At 49.7% G+C, this 20429-nt stretch overlaps 1 protein-coding gene across 2 annotated transcripts in view; it reads left to right on the plus strand.

The window, feature by feature from the left end:
• ZFYVE26 (zinc finger FYVE-type containing 26) overlaps nucleotides 1-20429 on the plus strand; it is a 252667-nt gene that overhangs the window by 4817 nt on the left and 227421 nt on the right. For both annotated transcript variants that reach the window (XM_085890294.1, XM_085890293.1), the window contains exon 3: nucleotides 900-990. In XM_085890294.1, the coding sequence (XP_085746420.1) occupies nucleotides 900-990 (91 nt within the window). The remainder of the gene's footprint in view (nucleotides 1-899; nucleotides 991-20429) is intronic.

Raw genomic sequence — 20429 nt, forward strand, 5'->3', positions numbered from 1 at the left:
GCTGAGTCCTATACGTACTGTGATCTTCACATGGCCGAAGATGCCGATTGGCTCCAACCTTTCAATATTTGATGATCCTTTTAACAGTCACTTTGGTCATTTTACACTGAAGGGAAAACTTGTAGGGAGGGCATGGTGATTGTGAATATGACAGCTCCGAACTAACCTGGCAGCTATATGATTTTTCAGGTTGAAATTGTGGGTGGAGTCGGACAACTATTCAACCAATGGGTGGAACAGAATGTTACACACAGACAGACAGACAGAGATGGATGGACAGACAGACGAACGAGCAAGCATATTATTATCTAGATTCACTCTGCATGTTGCCATTTTCTTCATACATTGAAAGAAATAGATTTCCCAAAAGTAAGGATCATTTTTCTTTCGTGCCATCCAACTCAGGTTTGTATTAATAATTTCGAGTGTTGATTGACTAATATTAGCTGCAAAATGCTCGTACTTTGCAGGTATCAATCTTTTGTAACCATGATCTCCTACAAGAATTGTTTCAATGTTGGCAAAGATCCGAATCCAGATCTTGATCCGAGAATTGTTTCACTTTTATAGTGATTCTTCACCATTGAGAGATCAGTTGAAACTAATATGTAGCATGATATCTCAAAAAGTTCTGCACGGAATCGGATGAAACTTGGTGGCAGGTTTGGTGTGTAACCACGACGAATTGATTCGCTTTTGGTGAAGATCCGAATCCGGATCTGGATTTGAGAATTGTTTAACTTTTAAAGTGATTCTTCACCATTGCGAGATTTAAAGTGATTATTTCAAAAATTTATTGGGCCCGATATGTTCTCGTGGATCAGGCATTATGTTGCGGAGGTATTCGTACTACCGAGTGCCCTTCTAGTTCTGTCTGTTTTGTTTGTTTGTTTATGCAGAAATACGAGTACCTCACTTGCAGCCTGCTTGGCATGGCTGTGCATTTGTGAGCAGGAAAAACAAGAAGAAGAAGAATCACAAATATTGCAGGTGAACACTTGTTTATAAACTCTTTAAAGACTGTGGAAGAAACTTAAATCTTCACTCAGGTTTAGCATCACAAAAGAGAATCTTTAATACATGTGCACAGACAGAAGGATCATTTTTCTTTGGTTTCCTCCTCTTCCTCCTCTTCTTTCTTTCCTCCACTTCCCACCCTCTCAAATCTTGTTACTCCCCCTGCCCGCTCCCATCTTCACCATGTACCACTACTCAGTCTCATCCTTCCCCTCTCCCCACCTCTCCCCTTTCCCTTCTCCCCCATGGATGTGCCTGCTCTCATCGTCTCCCTTCCCTTCAAAGCTTCCCTGTCACTCCTCCCTCTGAAATCAGCTTCCTCCTCCCTCTTCAAAGCAAACTTCACTCTCTTTCCCCATCCAAGTTCCCCTTCACCTTTCTCAAAAGCTCCCCCCACACCTTTCTCCCTTTAAATCTCCGCCTCACTCTCGTTTCTCAAAGTTGCCTGCCCCCCAATAAATCCACAAAGCTGCCTCCTTCGCCCACCCTATCTCTTCCAACTCATTCCTCCACCTCCTGCATTCTTCCACTTCTCTCTTCCCCCTCTTTTATTACTCCCCATTGTGCCTCATCCCATCATCACCTCGCATTTTGTCCTCCTCCTCATTTGGCCCACTCGCCGAGCTCTTCTGCAATCTCTGATACACTGTCAACAGCTCACCCTACCTTCCCCTCTCCTCCTTCGAACTACCCTTCCCCTCCCCTCTCTTGCACCAAAAGCCTCCTCCCCTTCCTTTTCCTTAACATTGTGGACCTCAAACACCCTGTGCCTTCACTATAAACTGACAGATCTCTTCATGAGACGGGTTGCCGCTGACAAACCAGACATAATCTGTCCAACAGAAACTTTCGTCCTTGAAGACGTCCCTGACTCCCTAGTATCTCTCCCTGGTTACTCCCTCCTCCGGTATGATAGAGCTGAGCCTTGTCCTGGTGGCGGAGTTCCTCTCTTTATCACAAACTCTATTCTTCACTCTCCATACATTGGCCTCACTCCACCTCACCTCAAGGAATACCTTGGCTACAGCTTCCCTCCGCTCCCACCTCTTGTTTATATGTGTTGAACCGTGCACAAAACAGTGACTCCATTTACATCTAATTCACTGAAAACATGGACCAACTTCTATCCTCTCATCCCAACTCTCTCTTCCTCATATGTGGTGATTTAAATTCTTCTTATTTTTGCATGTGGCAGCTTGGCTGCCAGGTAGCTATCGTTTTGTTGGGGAGTGGCTGTGCCGCTGATGCTGTGCCGCTATACCAGTCAGTACACTGGTACTCATTTAGCCAACCTCGGAAGGAGGACAGGCTGAGTCAACCCCACCTGGTGTTAATTCAGCGGAAAAACGGGGCTCAAACTCGGGACCCTAAGATCTCAAGCCAGCCACCCTAACCACGACACCAGCACTAGGCTCGTGCTTTCAATTGTGGTCATGCCACTTGGCTGGGTATGAGTATCTCTCACCTGCCGTGGCACATCAGCATAGGACTTCTGCAACTCATTGGGACTGACAATCTGTCAACTTCCCGACACGGATCTCAACCAACGGTACTCCATATAATCTTTTCTTGGTTTGGTTGTGACCAATTTCCCTGCTAATGTCTGCTGTTCTTCCTCTGCTCTAATTCGTTCATCTGACCATATGCTTGTTGATTTGAAGAGGTAATCTCTCTGGCCGTTCTCAGGGAACCACCTCAGCGCCAACAAGTTTGGCATTTCACTCAGGCCAACTGGCAGGGACTTCAAACAGCCATTAAACTTCTAGACTGGTCTCCCATCTCTACTCTCTCTGACGTCAACTCATCCAGGGAATTTTTTTCAAAGAAATTTTCTCTTTCTCATGCACAGATTTATCCCATCCTGTCTTTAGTTGTCCAACCCTGAGTTCCTCCCATGCATTGTACACTGAAGCTTGTGGCGAAGCAGTTGTCCTGAAACAACTTGCCTTCGTCTCATGGAAGATAAATCCAACTGAAGCAATGTCAGTTCCTTCCACAAAGGTTGGAACAAGTGTGTGTCTACCCTGAGGAGAGCCAGGAAACAACATCTTTCTAATCTCAAGTCTGAACTCTCAAACCTGACTCCCTTCTCCAAATCCTGGTGGCATCTAGTTAAGTCCTTTTCTGGTGTATGCTCCCCCTCCATCCCCTCCCTTACCTCAAATGGCGCACAGTTCACACTGCACGTGAAAAGGCTAAATCCCTAAACTCCGTGTTTGTTTCTAAGTCTTGTGTATCAAACCCATCGCTTTCTGTACCCACCTTATCCAGTCGCACTCGTTCCTGGACTCTGTGTCCTTTTCTCCCAACAAGATTGAGAGTTTGCTGTCAAACCTAAACTCTGATTCTGCAACCGGACCAGACAGCATCAGCCCACATGTCCTAAAAAACTGCTCTGGTGCTCTTGCTCTCTCTTTCTGTTCTATTCACCCTCTCATTCCCCTGCATTTTGTTAAGAGCGTACCAGAAATGCACCCCGGAAAAGAGGCACATGTTAAGAGCGTACAATTGAAACTTACCATGTTACATGTGATTATAGCGGTCACTCTATTGAGGCTAACATAGGCCAAAAGGCCAACATAGGCTAAATTTCTGAAATCCTTAATTTTCATCTGCTTGATTTGAAATTAGAACAGGATTTGCATATCAGGTCACTGAAATCAACTACTATTTTTGATGTCAACATAGGCCAAAAGGTCAACGGAGGTCAAAATTTCTTAAATTGTCAATTTTCATCTGATTGACTTGAAATTTGAAGAGGTTTGCATATTAGGTCACTGAAATCAACCACCAACTATTTTTGAGGTCAAAATGTCAACATAAGCCAAATTTCTAAAATTGAGATGTGTATATATATATATATATATATATATATATATATATATATATATATATATATATATATATATATATATATATATATGTATATTATATTATATTATATTGTTTTATATTATATTACATATACTGTGTGTGTGTATGTATATATATATATATATATATATATGTATATATATATATATGTATATATATATATATATATATATATATATATATATATATATATATATATATATATATATATATATTTTTTGTTGCGGCCGGGGGTCTGGGTGAGAAGAACACTAGGGAGGGAAGTTATCTCGGGTTCTCACCATACTCCCCGGTATCGCAGGCCATCGCACATGGATAACTCCGTGATGCAGCAGGTCGCGAACTGACTGTGAACGCCAATAACTCAACCACGTGACTTAGGGTCCTCCCTCTAAGGTTTATCTGGTTACCTAAAAATAATCATGTGACATGATTACCAGGAGACACGCCCTCGGTACGCCTTATCCGAACCGGGTCACCTTATTGGATCACCGGGTCACCTAAAGTCCCAGCGAGGCTAGGATACGGACCATGCTGGATCAATGAAGGAAAAGACAAAAATGAGCTGGGAACATTTCGACATAAGTATTTATTACAGGCAGGCGAGGAAAAGCATGTGGCACAGTGAATGTAGTTTATTGTTGGATGTAAAGCATGTGTGGTGCGTCAACGAAACAAGCAACTTACTAAAAACAGACACAGAGCAGACCTATAACCGATATATCTTCTGCAATCTTAACTTAAAGCAAGGACTGGCATCATTATACACACACACACACACACAACCCGATGAAAATGAGTTGATTCGAAGAAAGGAGAGGACATGAGGCTAACTGTCTCGTAATACCTTGCACGGTTGACCGACCGCGTCACCCAGCACATTTGGGAGGTGGGGGGGGGGGCGACGCTCCACTGAACGATCCCTCCTTCAGAGTTGGCGCGTGGTCTCCTGCTTGGCTACTGCGCCGACGCAGCGTTTGCGCCGATCCAGAGAATGGGCGAGACCGTCAGGCGTGAGGGAGGGTGGTAGGTGAAGCCAGCGGCGTGTGGGTGGAGAAGGCGGAGTCAAGCAGGCGGAGTCAGGTAGATGGGAGTAGCCAGCAGTGAGTGGCAGATGGAGAAGGTGGATGGGTGGAGCCAGCGGCGAGGGAGTGGAGATTCCAGAGAAGGCGGAGATCGAGAGAGAGTGGGCGGAGTGTCAGATGGGACTTGCGGAGCAGCAAGCGTATGCAGAGATCGATCCAAGGCCAGGCAAAGAGGATGAGGACGACCACGACGATGGCGAATGGCTTCGTGATCCCTCCTTTATCAGCCCTCCGGTGCAGGGCGGGGCACTGCCGCAAAGCGATGTGTCGTCACCCGAATTGGGCGCTCCCATTGGGCCCCGGCCACCGCACGGCCTGGCCACCACAGCCGGAAGCGGTCTTATTTCACATCCGGCTTGACATCGCCGAGCTGTGGAATTGACTTGCTCCGAACCCCGCGATATGAATCGCCTTTACACTGAACTCCCGGGTCCTGCTCTGTCGAGGCCCAGGGCCGCGCTAGTTAATGCGCTCGCTTCATGGCATGCCACCCAGCGCACTGCGGTTAGCGCTGATCTATGCGCTTGTCCCGTCCATACGCCATGCGGCCCGAGCGATCTGGGCCGTACAGCATGCCTCTGCTTGGTGGTGGTTGCATCGAAGCGGAGGTGGAGGAGGATGTCTGACGTCCGTGGGAGACATTGGTGGCTGCGGTGGTGAGCAAAAATCGATGGTAAGATGCCATTGTGAACCAGCACCAGACCCAAACAAAGAGGTGCACTATTCGTGCCCCTTACAGTGTGATGGTAAGATGCTATTGTAATCAGGGCGCAGACCCGAATGAAGAGTTGCACAATTCGTGCCCCGTACTGTGCAATGATAAATATCACGGGTCTGCGTGCGGGTCCGCTATTCGTGCACGCGGTTATTTATCACAGTGGTGATCCTCACAGGCGGCTGCTTGAGCGCGGTGCCAGCCCCGATCTCTGTCATGGATTGAAGGAAAGGATTGGATATAATTAGGGTTGAAAAGAGTGTGCTGTGTGCGTCCTACAAGGCACCTGTACGAGGACATTCATCGGTGAGGATGTTGCTGTGGTTTTCACAGGTGGCCGTCTCAGTGCGATGCCTGCTTGAATTTATTTCAGGAATAAGAGGAAAAGAGTTGGAATGAAGACAGAGATATAATCAGACCTAACTATGAGATCCACACAACACACTTTGTTCCGTTTGACCCATGAGACATGACGAAAGGTCTAACTGCATGTATATTAATGAAATAACTGTCTGGGGATCACTGTATGATCGATGCTATTGCCTTAAAGGCATGCAGTTTTCCAAACCGCAGATATATATATATATATATATATATATATAGATATATATATATATATATATATATATATATATATATATATATATATATATATATATATATATACGAGCCTGGTGTTGGCGCAGTGGTTTGGGCAGCGGCTTGGGATCCAAAAGGTCCTGAGTTCAAGCCCCGTTGGGCCACTGAATTAATACACCAGGGGGTTGACTCAGCCTGTCATCCTTCCGAGGTCGGCGAAATGAATACCAGTGTACTGAGCCGGTGTATACCCCGGTTAAAATAGGTGTACCATATCCCTGTGTCGTATGAGGCAACCAGGGTTGCGTCAGGAAGGGCATCCGGCATAAAACATGTGCCAAATCACTATGCGGATCATACGGATGATCCGCTGTGGCGACCCCTAAAAAGGGAGCAGCCGAAAGAAGAAGATATATATATATATATATATATATATATATATATATATATATATATATATATATATATATATATATATATATATATATATATATATATATATATATATATATATATATATATATATACATATACATACACACACACACACACACACACACACACACACACACACACACACACACACACACACACACACACACACACACACACACACACACACACACACACACAGGGTGTCCCAAAAAAAAATACAACTTTTCATCTGCAAAGAGGATGGTCATAACATATATTTTTTTTAAAGATATATGGCTGGATAGAAAGCTGAAAGGTTGAAGTTTATTGTACCAATGTCAAAATTTAAATTTTGATATGGAATCGTCATTTTCTTTTAGACCACATGTTCGACGTAGGCTCCACGTTGTCCGATCACTGCCTGTAAACGCGTTGTCATATTCTCCATCACTTTGGGAAACGTTTCCTGAGGAATGTTCTGGATTTCTCGGTGGATGTTTTCCTTCAGCTGATCAAGAGTCTGAGGCCTAGGGTTTCCATAGATCCTGTCTTTGAGATATCCCCACAAGAAGAAGTCTGGAGGAGTAAGGTCAGGGGAATACGGTGGCCAATCAACGTCTTCGTAGAGGGAGATAAAGCGGCCCTCAAAATGTTGGTTGAGAAAACGCCTTGTTTCCCTGGCTGTATGGGGCGATGCCCCATCCTGCTGGAACCACTGGGTTCTCATCTGGATCAGGTTGTTTCTCCTACGAGCCTGAGTACGTAGCTCGGGCAGATAGAATTCCTGAATCATTTCGCGATAGTTCCTCTGGTTTACTGTGCAAGTGTGTCCCTGGTCATCTTCAAAGAAGTATGGACCAATTATCCCATACCAACCAACCGCCACCCACATGGTGAATTTGAGAACAGATCGAGGTACCAGTTCAGTTGATTCATTACCAGGATTTTCAGTTCCCCAGTACCAAAAGTTTTGCTTGTTTACCTCCCCGGACAAGTGAGTATGGCATTCGTCCGTCATGTGAAGTTTTTTGAGGAAGTCTGCATCTTCCTCCAACTTTCCTGAGAACCAATTTGCAAAGTCTAGTCGTTTGTGTTTCTGTTAATCAGTAAGCACCATTTCCGTTTGAATTTTGTATGGAAAGGCATGAATGTCTTGGCGAAGGATCTTCTGAACGGTGCTCTTATGAATGTTTGTCTCGGCAGAAAGTCGTCGAATCTATTTTTTTCGACTCTGTACGACGGCCTGTCTCACCATTTCCACATTTCTTCACTACGACCTGTCCCCTTCCGACCACTGTGACCCTTGTGAAGGTCACAGATGGTTCCCACATTGGTAAACTTTGCGATGTTGCACTTTATTTTCCGAAAGTTTGGAGCATGGCGCAAGTGGATACCGAAATGTCTCGAGTAAAGACGTTGCACCTGTATGACACTTTTCGTCTGGTGCCAAAGTTCAACAATTTTCGTCCGTTGTTGTACGGTCAGTCTTGGTATTTTCTGGCGCTTGCTTGGTATCAAAATAAACTTCAGGGTCTCTGCAACAAGAAATGAAGCATTAGTGACAAAATTGCGGCTTTTTTAGGATCAAACAAAGCATTTTAAGAGTTGTTTATTTTTTTTGGGACACAATATATATATATATATATATATATATATATATATATATATATATATATATATATATATATATATATATATATATATATATACATATATATATTGTTGTGGTTACCAGATTCGCAAACCACCATTCAGGTCCCTTAGGTGAGGTATCTCGGTAAGTGCATGTGTAGTTAGGCCCAAGCCCGTTGTCTAGTGGGAATACATGTCATTTATACGTGCTGCGACTCTTCAGGATAGCCGTTTTTCTTTTACTATCTTTATTTTGGACCAACCGCCATGATTACCATCACAACCACAACATCAACCACCGACCACAACCACCGCTTCACCACAACCGCCACGACCTTCACGTCACACCTCGCAACCGTAGCATCGCCACCGTTCTTGCCCCGCTGTGGGTACCGGTGTTGGACTCGTGCAGGGCGCACGTTGAACAGCGTGTACAAAATCACGGATTTTGTGCTTCAAAAACGGATCAAAAACGACACACGCCCACTTTTTGCCGTCCAATCGGTGAGCGAGGGGCGATTTGGCCCCGCCTCCAGAACGATCGATATATGCAAATTTGTGGATCAAAAAGCCTTCACGCCCACTTTTTCTCGGGCCAATGGGGAGCGAGGTGAAAGGTCGAAGGGAGGGGGTCAAAGGCGAAGCTACGGGGGGGATAAAAGGACGGTGTTCGTCAGTCAGGAGAACGAGAAGGAGTCAAAACGAGAAGGGTGTGGAAGTGTGGAAGTGTGGAAGTGTGGAAGTCTGGAGCCCGAAGCCTGCAGTAGCTGGAGAAGCTGAAGAGAGTCGAACGAGGGGAGCCCAAAGAAGAGTCCAGGGTGGAGAGTCCAGAGGCGGAGAGGCGGCAGCGGCGAAGGCAGACGAGGGGGTGCTCGCGTCGGTGCCAGGAGCTGCACGCCCGAGGGAGGCCGGCAGCGCGTCCTGGCCGAGGTGGAGACGCACACCAGGGGTAATAAAGATCCTCTATACCCCGAGCATCAACAACCCCCTCCTGTTTCCCCCCGCGCTGAGATAGTGCGACCAAGGGGGCCCCTTTTCCCACCCCCTGCCAGGCACTGTCCGCGAGGCCCGCGGAGAGAGGCGCCATCGCCGCTCCGCGTCTCATCACCAGACGGGTAGGCGCGACCCGGTCTCGGCCTCAGGCCTGCCTCATTCTTGGGGTATTTCTTTTCCTTGGTTTTGGGTATGTGTTGTCGGCGCCGTCTGTGAAGTAGAATTGTATAAGTGTTGCCGTGTGCTCGGTAGTCGGTATTAGCTCTGCATTGTTTTCGCTTTTACATTTGCTTTTTGTGTAAATGGAATTGTGTTTTCTTTTTTTTTGTGTGCTTTTGGTGGAATTGTATTTGTGTGCTTCCCGTGTGCCGCGAATAAATGTGCTTTATTGTTGAACTGTTCTCCCGCTTCGCTTCGTCTTTTCCCCCATTGAACCCTCATCTTGCTTCACGTAAAGGGTTGGTAGTGGGCTGAGTACGCCCGATAATTAATCGAACCGTCGAGGTCGACGATAACACCGCTCGGTTATTCTGATAGTACGGAACGGGTCGCTTAAGTGGCCCGTGTCCGAAGTCGACCTGCGGCGAGGTGCGATCGCCCGGTCTACCCTCCGCGTGGGTACTTAGGTAGGTCGAATTTGGCGAGCAACCCTATCCCACGCGGGGGCTGATTGGCTCGATCGCGGTGAGACCAAAAGGTCCACCCGTGACTGGTTCCCGGCGTTAGTCCGAGAGGGTCACGACTGGATTGTCCGTCCGGTGGGCGACGTGCCGCGATTCGAGTTACGTGGCCGTTCGCACGCCGGCGGGCGCGGAATCCGCAACACTGGTGTCAGAAGTGGGATACAAATTCATCGCCCTCCTCGCGGCACTGGTATTGGAGAGCGGGACAACAGGCTCTCCTGTCTCCAGCGAAATTCACGGGAATCGGTCCAGGGGTGAGAGAAGCGACCCCCGATTCCCTCCAAATTACGAGCGAGCAAATTAACCCTTCACGAGAAGCAAGATGGCGTCTCAAGGCGAGCGGGAGCCGGGGGTATTAGAAATGTATATGTGTAGTAATGTAGAATCCATGGTCCAGGATGGAATCCCCGAGCAGGAAATGTTGATTGTGCAGGAACACGGACTCGCCCAACTGAACCCAGAACCTGAGGTGGGTGCGGCAGCGGCCGCGGTGTATGACACCTCCCCCCCCCCTCTCCACCAAAACCCTTCCCGACCCCTGCCGAAACGGCTCACCCAAGCGCACCCGACATGACCCAGCTATACACCATGCTGGCAAAAATGTATGCGGAAACGACAGCGAAGATGATTGCGAACATGAACAAGCAAATGGACGAAGTAAAAACGAAGATCGATGCGAGTACACAGCAAATGAAGGAAAGAACGAAAAAGCTGCGGGGTGAGACGCAGAACATGGGCCGATGCCAGCAGGCGGGCATGAAGGCCGTGACAAAGGAAATAATAATAGTTGAGACAAGGGAGGTAAAGGGTGAAGAGGTGACAGAGTTGGCAGAGACACGGGAGACAGAAAAAATAGAGGAGAGACTGCACGATGAAGACGGGGTAAGTGACGCACACACACACACGGAGGTAGTGGAGGACAATGGGGGTGAGCTGGCGGACTGGGTAGAGACCCGGTGCGAGCACCTGGATGGCCTCCGCCAGGAACGAGGGGAGGGAGTCTGCCCCCTTGAGGCGAGTCACGACCAGGTGAGTTCGGTCGTGCTTTGCGAGGTTAGGGGGACGAGTGCTGTGGACGGGTGCACGGAGAGCTTGGGGGGTGTAGAGGCCCCGGAGACCCTTGTGGGGACACAAATCCCCAGTGTGGTTGTCCCCGTGTGTGTGGTGCAAGGTGTGAGTGCGTCCCCGTGTGTGGAAACGACCCCGTGTGTGAGTGGTGTGGTGGCGATGGTGCCAGAGTGCGTGCTTCCCAGCACGCCGGGTGTGGATGGAGAACCGTGTGTGAGTGAGGCCGTGTGTGTGAGTGAAACGGCCAGTATGAGTGAGGCACCACGTGTGAGTGGTGTGGTGGCGATGGTGCCGGAGTACGTGCTTCCCAGCACGCCGTGTGTGGATGAGGCACGGAGTGTGAGTGAGGCACCGCGGGTTAGTGCCCCCGCGTGTGTGGGTGAGGCACCGTGTGTGGAAGAGACCGCGTGTGTGAGTGTCGCCGTGTGTATGAGTGAGGCACCGCGGGTGTGTGCCCCCGTATGTGTGAGTGAGGCACGGAGTATGGATGAGACACCGCGGTTGAGTGCCCCCGCGTGTGTGGATGAGGCACCGTGTGTGAGTGAGGCCGTGTGTGTGAGTGAAACGGCCAGTATGAGTGAGGCACCACGTGTGAGTGGTGTGGTGGCGATTGTGCCGGAGTACGTGCTTCCCAGCACGCCGTGTGTGGATGAGGCACCGTGTGTGAGTGCCCCCGTATGTGTGAGTGAGGCACGGAGTATGGATGAGGCACCGTGTGTGAGTGCCCCCGTATGTGTGAGTGAGGCACGGAGTATGGATGAGACACCGTGGTTGAGTTCCCCCGCGTGTGTGGATGAGGCACCGTGTATGAGTGTCGCCGTGTGTGTGAGTGAGGCACCGCGGGTGTGTGCCCCCGCGTGTGTGAGTGAGGCACGGTGTGTGGATGAGGCACAGCGGTTGAGTGCCCCCGCGTGTATGAGTGAGGCACGGTGTGTGGATGAGGCACCGTGGGTGAGTGCCCCCGCGTGTGTGGATGAGGCACGGAGTGTGAGTGAGGCACCGCGGGTGAGTGCCCCCGCATGCGTGAGTGAACGGCCGTGTGCAAGGGAGACCGTGTGTGTGAGAGAGCGGTATGTGAGGGAGATGTCGGTTGGCATGCGGGAGCACGCAGCCGCATCTCCCGGTGTGAATGTGATGGAGTGGACTGTGTGCGTCGTTACACGCAGGTGTGCGTGGGTCGAATGGCGACGACGAAGGCGACAGAAGAAAGAAAGCCGAGTAGCGGCTGTAGTTTCGAGGACCGTGCCGGGTTCACCCAGCAGTGAGCACGCGGTTCGTGCTGTGCAACGCACGAGACCGCCACGTGCTCGCTTGCGAGAGTGAAGTCCCGGTCCGGAAACGCCAGCGGTGGATTTGCCGATCCCGCGGACGGACAAAGTTTAGGCAGGTAAATGCATTTTTAACCGGACGGGTTCTCCACGCGATCGTGTGTGTTGAGCTCCAACGGGCAAAGCACACGTGTTCGCGTGGGGAACCCCTCGAGACGTGGGGCTTGTTTTTTTTATGCGCACGGTGACGTCATGGCTGCACGTGGGGTTGGAATCCGGCAGGAGGGGTATCTCTGCCGGATGGTCCCGTCCAAGGAGGGACGAGGAACACGTGCAGCTGCATGACGTCACGGGCAGGTGCAAAGTGCGCGAGCTCTGAGTTGCCGCGCAGGTGCTGCGCATGGAAAAAAAAAAAAAAAAGCAAGCCTCACTTTCGGGTGTACAGGATTCCTGGGCAAGGGGTGAAAGACCCCCTTGGCCTGGGCACAGGATGGAAACTAGTTAGGGGGAAGGGTTAGCTTAGTTAGACCGACTTCATGGGGCAGGGGTAAGTCCTCATGGAGTCCGTGGAATGGATTAGTTAGAGGGATTGTAGCCAGATTTAGGTTGGGAAATAAAATGATTTATTTGAGACAGAGACAGACTTGTGAATGTGTAGAGGGGACGTAGCTTAGCTACGTAGTGTTAAATGGAACGTGCTATAGTTTAAGGGACGACGTGGGAGCACGAGTTAGTTAGGGGAGGTAGTTAGAAGGATGGCAGAGTTCAGTGGTGTGTGTGTTGAAGAGTTGGTGAGTTGTGAGGTGAGTACTTGTTGAGTGAGTGAGGCCAGCGGGTCTGTGTGAGTGGAGTGAATGGGGAATGCATGGTGCGATGAGTGATTGGGGGGAGGAGTGACTCCCGCCCAAGGGACCCCGGGGTCAGAGTAAAGTGAGTTAGCTGGGTGAGTCAAATTGAAAAATGGAGGTCGTTTTGCTGTTGGTGGGAAAGTAGGCTCGAGACCCATTTGGAGGGGTGCAGGAGCCCTGTTGACGGGCTTGGGAGCGTGGCTGCGAAAGGTGAGTATCGCTGAGTGGGTACCCCGGGCACCAGGCTAGGCGGCCGTGGTAGGCCATGGGCCCATGGGGGGCCGGGATAGAGTAGTGGGCACGGGTGCGCCTGCTTGGTGCGGGGGCCCGGGGCGCCATTAGCCGCGTGGGCAGTGTTGTGGGCACGGGTGACCCTCGGAAAGGGGCCCGGGAGGCCGGCCTGCCACGTGTGCGTTTCAGGGGAGGTGCCATGGGGGGCACTCCCCGGTGTTAGGGAGCTGGTAGGCTCAGAGGCAGTGTAGTGCCCGGGGGTGCCATAGCGGGAGATTCGGCAGAGGGTCGTGCCTGCCAAAGGGAGCCACGTGTCCCAGCCAGGAGACCGTGTGAGGGCACGGAGCGAAAATTGGGGGGCGAGGCCCGAAATTGTAAGGACACCAACACAGGCGACGGGAATCTGGGTTGTTAGAACCAATAGTTTAAGCGAGAGGCGCTTGTTGAAAGCCCCGGGGTAGTTTAACAGTTAAATGGTTAGGGTAGATTAGGAGATGTACCCCTCCGCACCATCCATCCCCTCGCTGTCGTTGTGGGCCGCTGGACCCACTTTGGTGTTAAGATCGCCGAACTCTGGGGAGGCCATTCTGAGGCTTCGTTGGGCCTCGGCACAGGACATTAGCTCTCCCTTATTCCCCTCCGGGAAGGGAACGTAGGGGTTGGGAGTAGGCTAGGTGACAGAATAGGTTAGCCGAACAAGGACGATAAAGGGGGTTAGGGGACGATTTATAGTGGGGAAGTAAAAATAAAAACAATAAAAAATAAGTTGGGGCTAAATTGGGGTTTTTCACAAATTAAGGGAGTGGGTATGTACAGTGACAGGCAAAGGCGATAGGTTGGGAGGGAGACAGGTAGGTAGGTCCGAGCCCGCCTTCCGAGTGGCCAGCACCACCGCACTCCCTCCACCAACCTCCACTGAACGGCAAAGGTTGGCCAGCTTCATCGGCTGGCTGTTTTTTTTCTTCAAGGCCTGTGCCGGCCAACTTCATCGGCAGCTGTTATTTTGCTGCAAGGTCTGTGCCGGCTGGATCGTCTGCAGCTGCTGTGCTGCAAGGCCTGTGCCGGCCCACTTCATCTGCCGGCTGGCTGTTTTTTCTTCAAGGCCTGTGCCGGCCAGTTCATCTGCCGGCTGTGTTTGCCTGCAGCGGCCTTCTTCTGCGGGCTGTGTTTGCCTGCTGCCTTTGCCATGCCATGCCCACTGCCCATGTTCACCAGCCCCGTTCAATTTTGCTTTGCCCCCCCCCCCCCCTGTTCATTTCCATGTGCGCCAGGATCAAGGCAACAGTTTGCAAGCTGCGAGAACTGCCCTGTTGGCTGCTACAACACGGGCCTGCAGTGGCAGCCCGTGCACCGTGTTTTGCGTCCATCCATTCATCCATTCATTCGTTGTGCTCATTGCGTGTGCCACTTGAGCTGGCACGGAGACTGCGTTGTGCAGCCCATGCACCGTTGTGGTTCACTGCGTTCAGTTCAAAAGGGAAGGCCTTGGACTGCGTGTGAGCAGCCAGCCACGTTCCCTCTCACCTGCATTGTTTGAGTCAGAGACTGCATGTGGGCAGCCTGGCTCCCTGCTAACTGCTTTTCTTTTGCAGAGTTCAATGATCCTGGGCCATGGTTTAGTGTAAAATTTGTAAGTTAAGGTTAAGATGTACTGTAAATATGAGTGCGCCCCCGGCATGTCTGTCTAGCGCCGGCAATTTTATTTAAGTCGTCCGTGTGAGTGAGTTTGTTTAGGTAGTTACGCAGCCCTCAGGTTATTTATTTTGGGGACACGAATACCATGAATGTCGCACTCAGGGATCCGTAGGTAAAATGTACTAGGGGAAAACTACACATGATGGCACACGAAAATTTGACGACTCGGGACGAGTCTGTAAAAAGGGAAGGGGGTAGTGTTGTGGTTACCAGATTCGCAAACCACCATTCAGGTCCCTTAGGTGAGGTATCTCGGTAAGTGCATGTGTAGTTAGGCCCAAGCCCGTTGTCTAGTGGGAATACATGTCATTTATACGTGCTGCGACTCTTCAGGATAGCCGTTTTTCTTTTACTATCTTTATTTTGGGCCAACCGCCATGATTACCATCACAACCACAACATCAACCACCGACCACAACCACCGCTTCACCACAACCGCCACGACCTTCACGTCACACCTCGCAACCGTAGCATCGCCACCGTTCTTGCCCCGCTGTGGGTACCGGTGTTGGACTCGTGCAGGGCGCACGTTGAACAGCGTGTACAAAATCACGGATTTTGTGCTTCAAAAACGGATCAAAAACGACACACGCCCACTTTTTGCCGTCCAATCGGTGAGCGAGGGGCGATTTGGCCCCGCCTCCAGAACGATCGATATATGCAAATTTGTGGATCAAAAAGCCTTCACGCCCACTTTTTCTCGGGCCAATGGGGAGCGAGGTGAAAGGTCGAAGGGAGGGGGTCAAAGGCGAAGCTACGGGGGGGATAAAAGGACGGTGTTCGTCAGTCAGGAGAACGAGAAGGAGTCAAAACGAGAAGGGTGTGGAAGTGTGGAAGTGTGGAAGTCTGGAGCCCGAAGCCTGCAGTAGCTGGAGAAGCTGAAGAGAGTCGAACGAGGGGAGCCCAAAGAAGAGTCCAGGGTGGAGAGTCCAGAGGCGGAGAGGCGGCAGCGGCGAAGGCAGACGAGGGGGTGCTCGCGTCGGTGCCAGGAGCTGCACGCCCGAGGGAGGCCGGCAGCGCGTCCTGGCCGAGGTGGAGACGCACACCAGGGGTAATAAAGATCCTCTATACCCCGAGCATCAACAACCCCCTCCTGTTTCCCCCCCGCGCTGAGATAGTGCGACCAAGGGGGCCCCTTTTCCCACCCCCTGCCAGGCACTGTCCGCGAGGCCCGCGGAGAGAGGCGCCATCGCCGCTCCGCCTCTCATCACCAGACGGGTAGGCGCGACCCGGTCTCGGCCTCAGGCCTGCCTCATTCTTGGGGTATTTCTTTTCCTTGGTTTTGGGTATGTGTTGTCGGCGCCGTCTGTGAAGTAGAATTGTATAAGTGTTGCCGTGTGCTCGGTAGTCGGTATTAGCTCTGCATTGTTTTCGCTTTTACATTTGCTTTTTGTGTAAATGGAATTGTGTTTTCTTTTTTTTGTGTGCTTTTGGTGGAATTGTATTTGTGTGCTTCCCGTGTGCCGCGAATAAATGTGCTTTATTGTTGAACTGTTCTCCCGCTTCGCTTCGTCTTTTCCCCCATTGAACCCTCGTAAAAAGGTAAAGGGTTGGTAGTGGGCTGAGTACGCCCGATAATTAATCGAACCGTCGAGGTCGACGATAACACCGCTCGGTTATTCTGATAGTACGGAATGGGTCGCTTAAGTGGCCCGTGTCCGAAGTCGACCTGCGGCGAGGTGCGATCGCCCGGTCTACCCTCCGCGTGGGTACTTAGGTAGGTCGAATTTGCCGAGCAACCCTATCCCACGCGGGGGCTGATTGGCTCGATCGCGGTGAGACCAAAAGGTCCACCCGTGACTGGTTCCCGGCGTTAGTCCGAGAGGGTCACGACTGGATTGTCCGTCCGGTGGGCGACGTGCCGCGATTCGAGTTACGTGGCCGTTCGCACGCCGGCGGGCGCGGAATCCGCAACAATATATATATATATATATATATATATATATATATATATATATATATATATATATATATATATATATATATATATATATATATATATATATATATATATATATATATATATATATATATATATATATATATATATATATATATATATATATATATATATATATATATATACACACACACACACAGTATTTATTCTAATATAAGCTCTGGGCGTTTATTGGAATACCAGTTTGATCAAGGAGGGGAGGGGGCCTTTATTGGAGACAATCTACAAACATACAATTTTTACTTACGAAATCTAAAGATTTCGTAAGTATATTGAAGCCTTCCGTTTTTGTTTGTTTGTTTGTTTGTAGGCACGATAACTCGAGAACGGAAGAAGCTACCAATGTCAAATTACACCACGTGATTCAGGAGGGTGGTGGCGAGTGTTGATTAGATTTTGGTCAAAATCGGTCAAAGGTCAAGGTCACAGTGAGGTCAAACATCCAAAACATTCGATTTTTGATGGTTTGGTGCAGAATCATATTAGAAACTTCTGGTTTGCGTCGCTACGTTCTCTCGAGACAGCTTTTATTGGACAAGGTCAGTGGTCAAGTTGACGATTTCGTAAGTACCAGTCGATGACTGCTTGTTTTGTTTGTTTGTTTTATTATGAAGATTCAAGTATTGTCAAGGTAGAGGGGTACAAATTATGCAGAATACGACACCGCAATGACTTGACCGCCGTCAAACACACCTGTCAACAAAGCCAGGTCCCGGCCTGGCCAGGCAGGCCAGGCTCCCTCTACAGGCTACAGCTGTCTCAATTGTTTCACACCGGGTGACGGGGGAGGGGGGAGGGGGGCTATTATTAGAGACACCCTTAAAACATGAAAATTTCCTCAAAGGGGGGGGGGGGTGGGCTTTTTAGAAGGGGGGCTTCTATTAGAATAAATACGGTATATATATATTATATATAATCATATCTCATGCTTTTCGACGGGTTATGACAAAACGAGTTGGATGAGTTGATTCCGGTGATTGACAAGAGCAAGCTGATTCGATTTGGATTCAGGTCCAGCCTATCAGTGTGATACAAAATGTAAACTGTTCAGCCAGGCTGAGATATGCACTCTCCCAAGTGCTGTTCTACTGTGTTGTGTTTTGCCAAGTGTCGCTCTGAGTGATTTATTTGTTTATTTTTTTTAACCACACGCGTATGAACCCAAAAGCGGGGTTAAGCAATTGGTCACGTATGTGCGTGTCTGCTTTTTGTTGAGAGCATACATCGCAAACTGTTCAACAGAGGAAATTGAAACTTTGCCACAGGCTTGAAGCATGGTATTGTGTACACTGTGGTCCTAAATGAGGAGAAAGCTTAGAAATTGAACCCAGTTTTAATAAGAAAAACAATCTTAATGTTCTATAATGCCCAAGTGTCTGTGCTTTCAGAAAATGCATACTTTGCTATGGGTCCTATGGATATAGTTGCTAACAAAGTATGTTTTTTTATCCAAACACAGGCTATTTTTTCCATTTTTATAGCTCATTTTTTAGAAATGGGTTGCATGTATGATTGTATATTTTGTCCATAATGGTTGAAAATGCATTTTTTTTTTGAAATATATATATATATATATATATATATATATATATATTGTTGCGGTCTTCGCGCCCGCCGGCGTGCGAACGGCCACGTAACTCGAATCGCGGCACGTCGCCCACCGGACGGACAATCCAGTCGTGACCCTCTCGGACTAACGCCGGGAACCAGTCACGGGTGGACCTTTCGGTCTCACCGCGATCGAGCCAATCAGCCCCCGCGTGGGATAGGGTTGCTCGCCAAATTCGAACTACCTAAGTACCCACGCGGAGGGTAGACCGGGCGATCGCACCTCGCCGCAGGTCGACTTCGGACACGGGCCACTTAAGCGACCCGTTCCGTACTATCAGAATAACCGAGCGGTGTTATCGTCGACCTCGACGGTTCGATTAATTATCGGGCGTATTCAGCCCACTACCAACCCTTTACGTGAAGCAAGATGGGGATTCAATGGAGGAAAAGACGAAGCGAAGCGGGAGAACAGTTCAACAATAAAGCACATTTATTCTCGGCACACGGGAAGCACACAAATACAATTCCACCAAATGCACACAAAAAAGAAAACACAATTCCATTTACATAAAAAGCAAACATAAAAGTGAAAACACAGTGCAGAGCTAATACCGACTACCGAGCACACGGCAACACTTATACAATTCTACTTCACAGACGGCGCCGACAACACATACCCAAAACCATGGAAAAGAAATACCCTCAAGAATGAGGTAGGCCTGGGGCCGAGACCTGGTCGGGCCTACCCGTCTGGTGATGAGACGCGGAGCGGCGATGGCCCCGCAACCCGCGGGCCTCGTGGACAGTGCCTGGCAGGGGGGTGGGAACGGGGCCCCCTTGGTCGCACTATCTCAGCGCGGGGGAAACAGGAGGGGGTTGCTGATGCTCGGGGTATAGAGGATCTTTATTATGTGCGCGACGAGCGTCTCCACCTCGGCCAGGTCGCGCTGCCGGCCTCCCAGGGGTGCAGCTCCCTGCACGACGCGAGCACCCCCTCGTCCGCCCTCGCCGCCTCTCCACAGCTCGTCCCCTCCGTTCCGACTTCAACGCACACGACGAGCAGCTCCACCGCCCGCGAAGTCTTGACTCTCTGTTCCGACTCCTTCGCCTCGTTCCGACCTTTACTACTCGTTCTCGTTCTGCTGACTCTTTCGCTCCGACTTTTACGACTCCTTTGACTGACGAACACCGTCCTTTTATCCCCCCCGTAACTTCGCCTTTGACCCCCTCCCTTTGACCTTTCAACTCGCTCCCCATTGGCCCGAGAAAAAGTGGGCGTGAAGGCTTTTTGATCCACAAATTTGCATATATCGATCGCCCTGGGGGCGGGGCCAATTCGCCCCTCGCTCACCGATTGGACGGCAAAAAGTGGGCGTGTGTCGTTTTGGATCCGTTTTTGAAGCAGAAAATCCGTGATTTTGTACACGCTGTTCAACGTGCGCCCTACACGAGTCCAGCATCGGTGCCCATGAGTGGCGCGAGATGACGGTGATGCGATGGTGGCGAGTTGCGACGGTAAAGGTCATGGCGGTTGTGGTGAAGCGGCGTTGTGGTTGGTGGTTGTTGTTGTGGTTGTGATGGTGGCGATTGGTCCAAAATAAAGATAGTAAAAGAAAAACGGCTATCCTGAAGAGTCGCAGCACGTATAAATGACATGTATTCCCACTAGACAACGGGTTTGGGCCTAACTACACATGCACTTACCGAGATACCTCACCTAAGGGACCTGAATGGTGGTTTGCGAATCTGGTAACCACAACACTATATATATATATATATATATATATATATATATATATATATATATATATATATA

Source organism: Eptatretus burgeri, chromosome 7 (genome assembly GCF_056783735.1).
Source record: "Eptatretus burgeri isolate ZD-2024b chromosome 7, Ebu_testis_v1, whole genome shotgun sequence".
NCBI classification, from domain to species: Eukaryota; Metazoa; Chordata; class Myxini; order Myxiniformes; family Myxinidae; genus Eptatretus; species Eptatretus burgeri.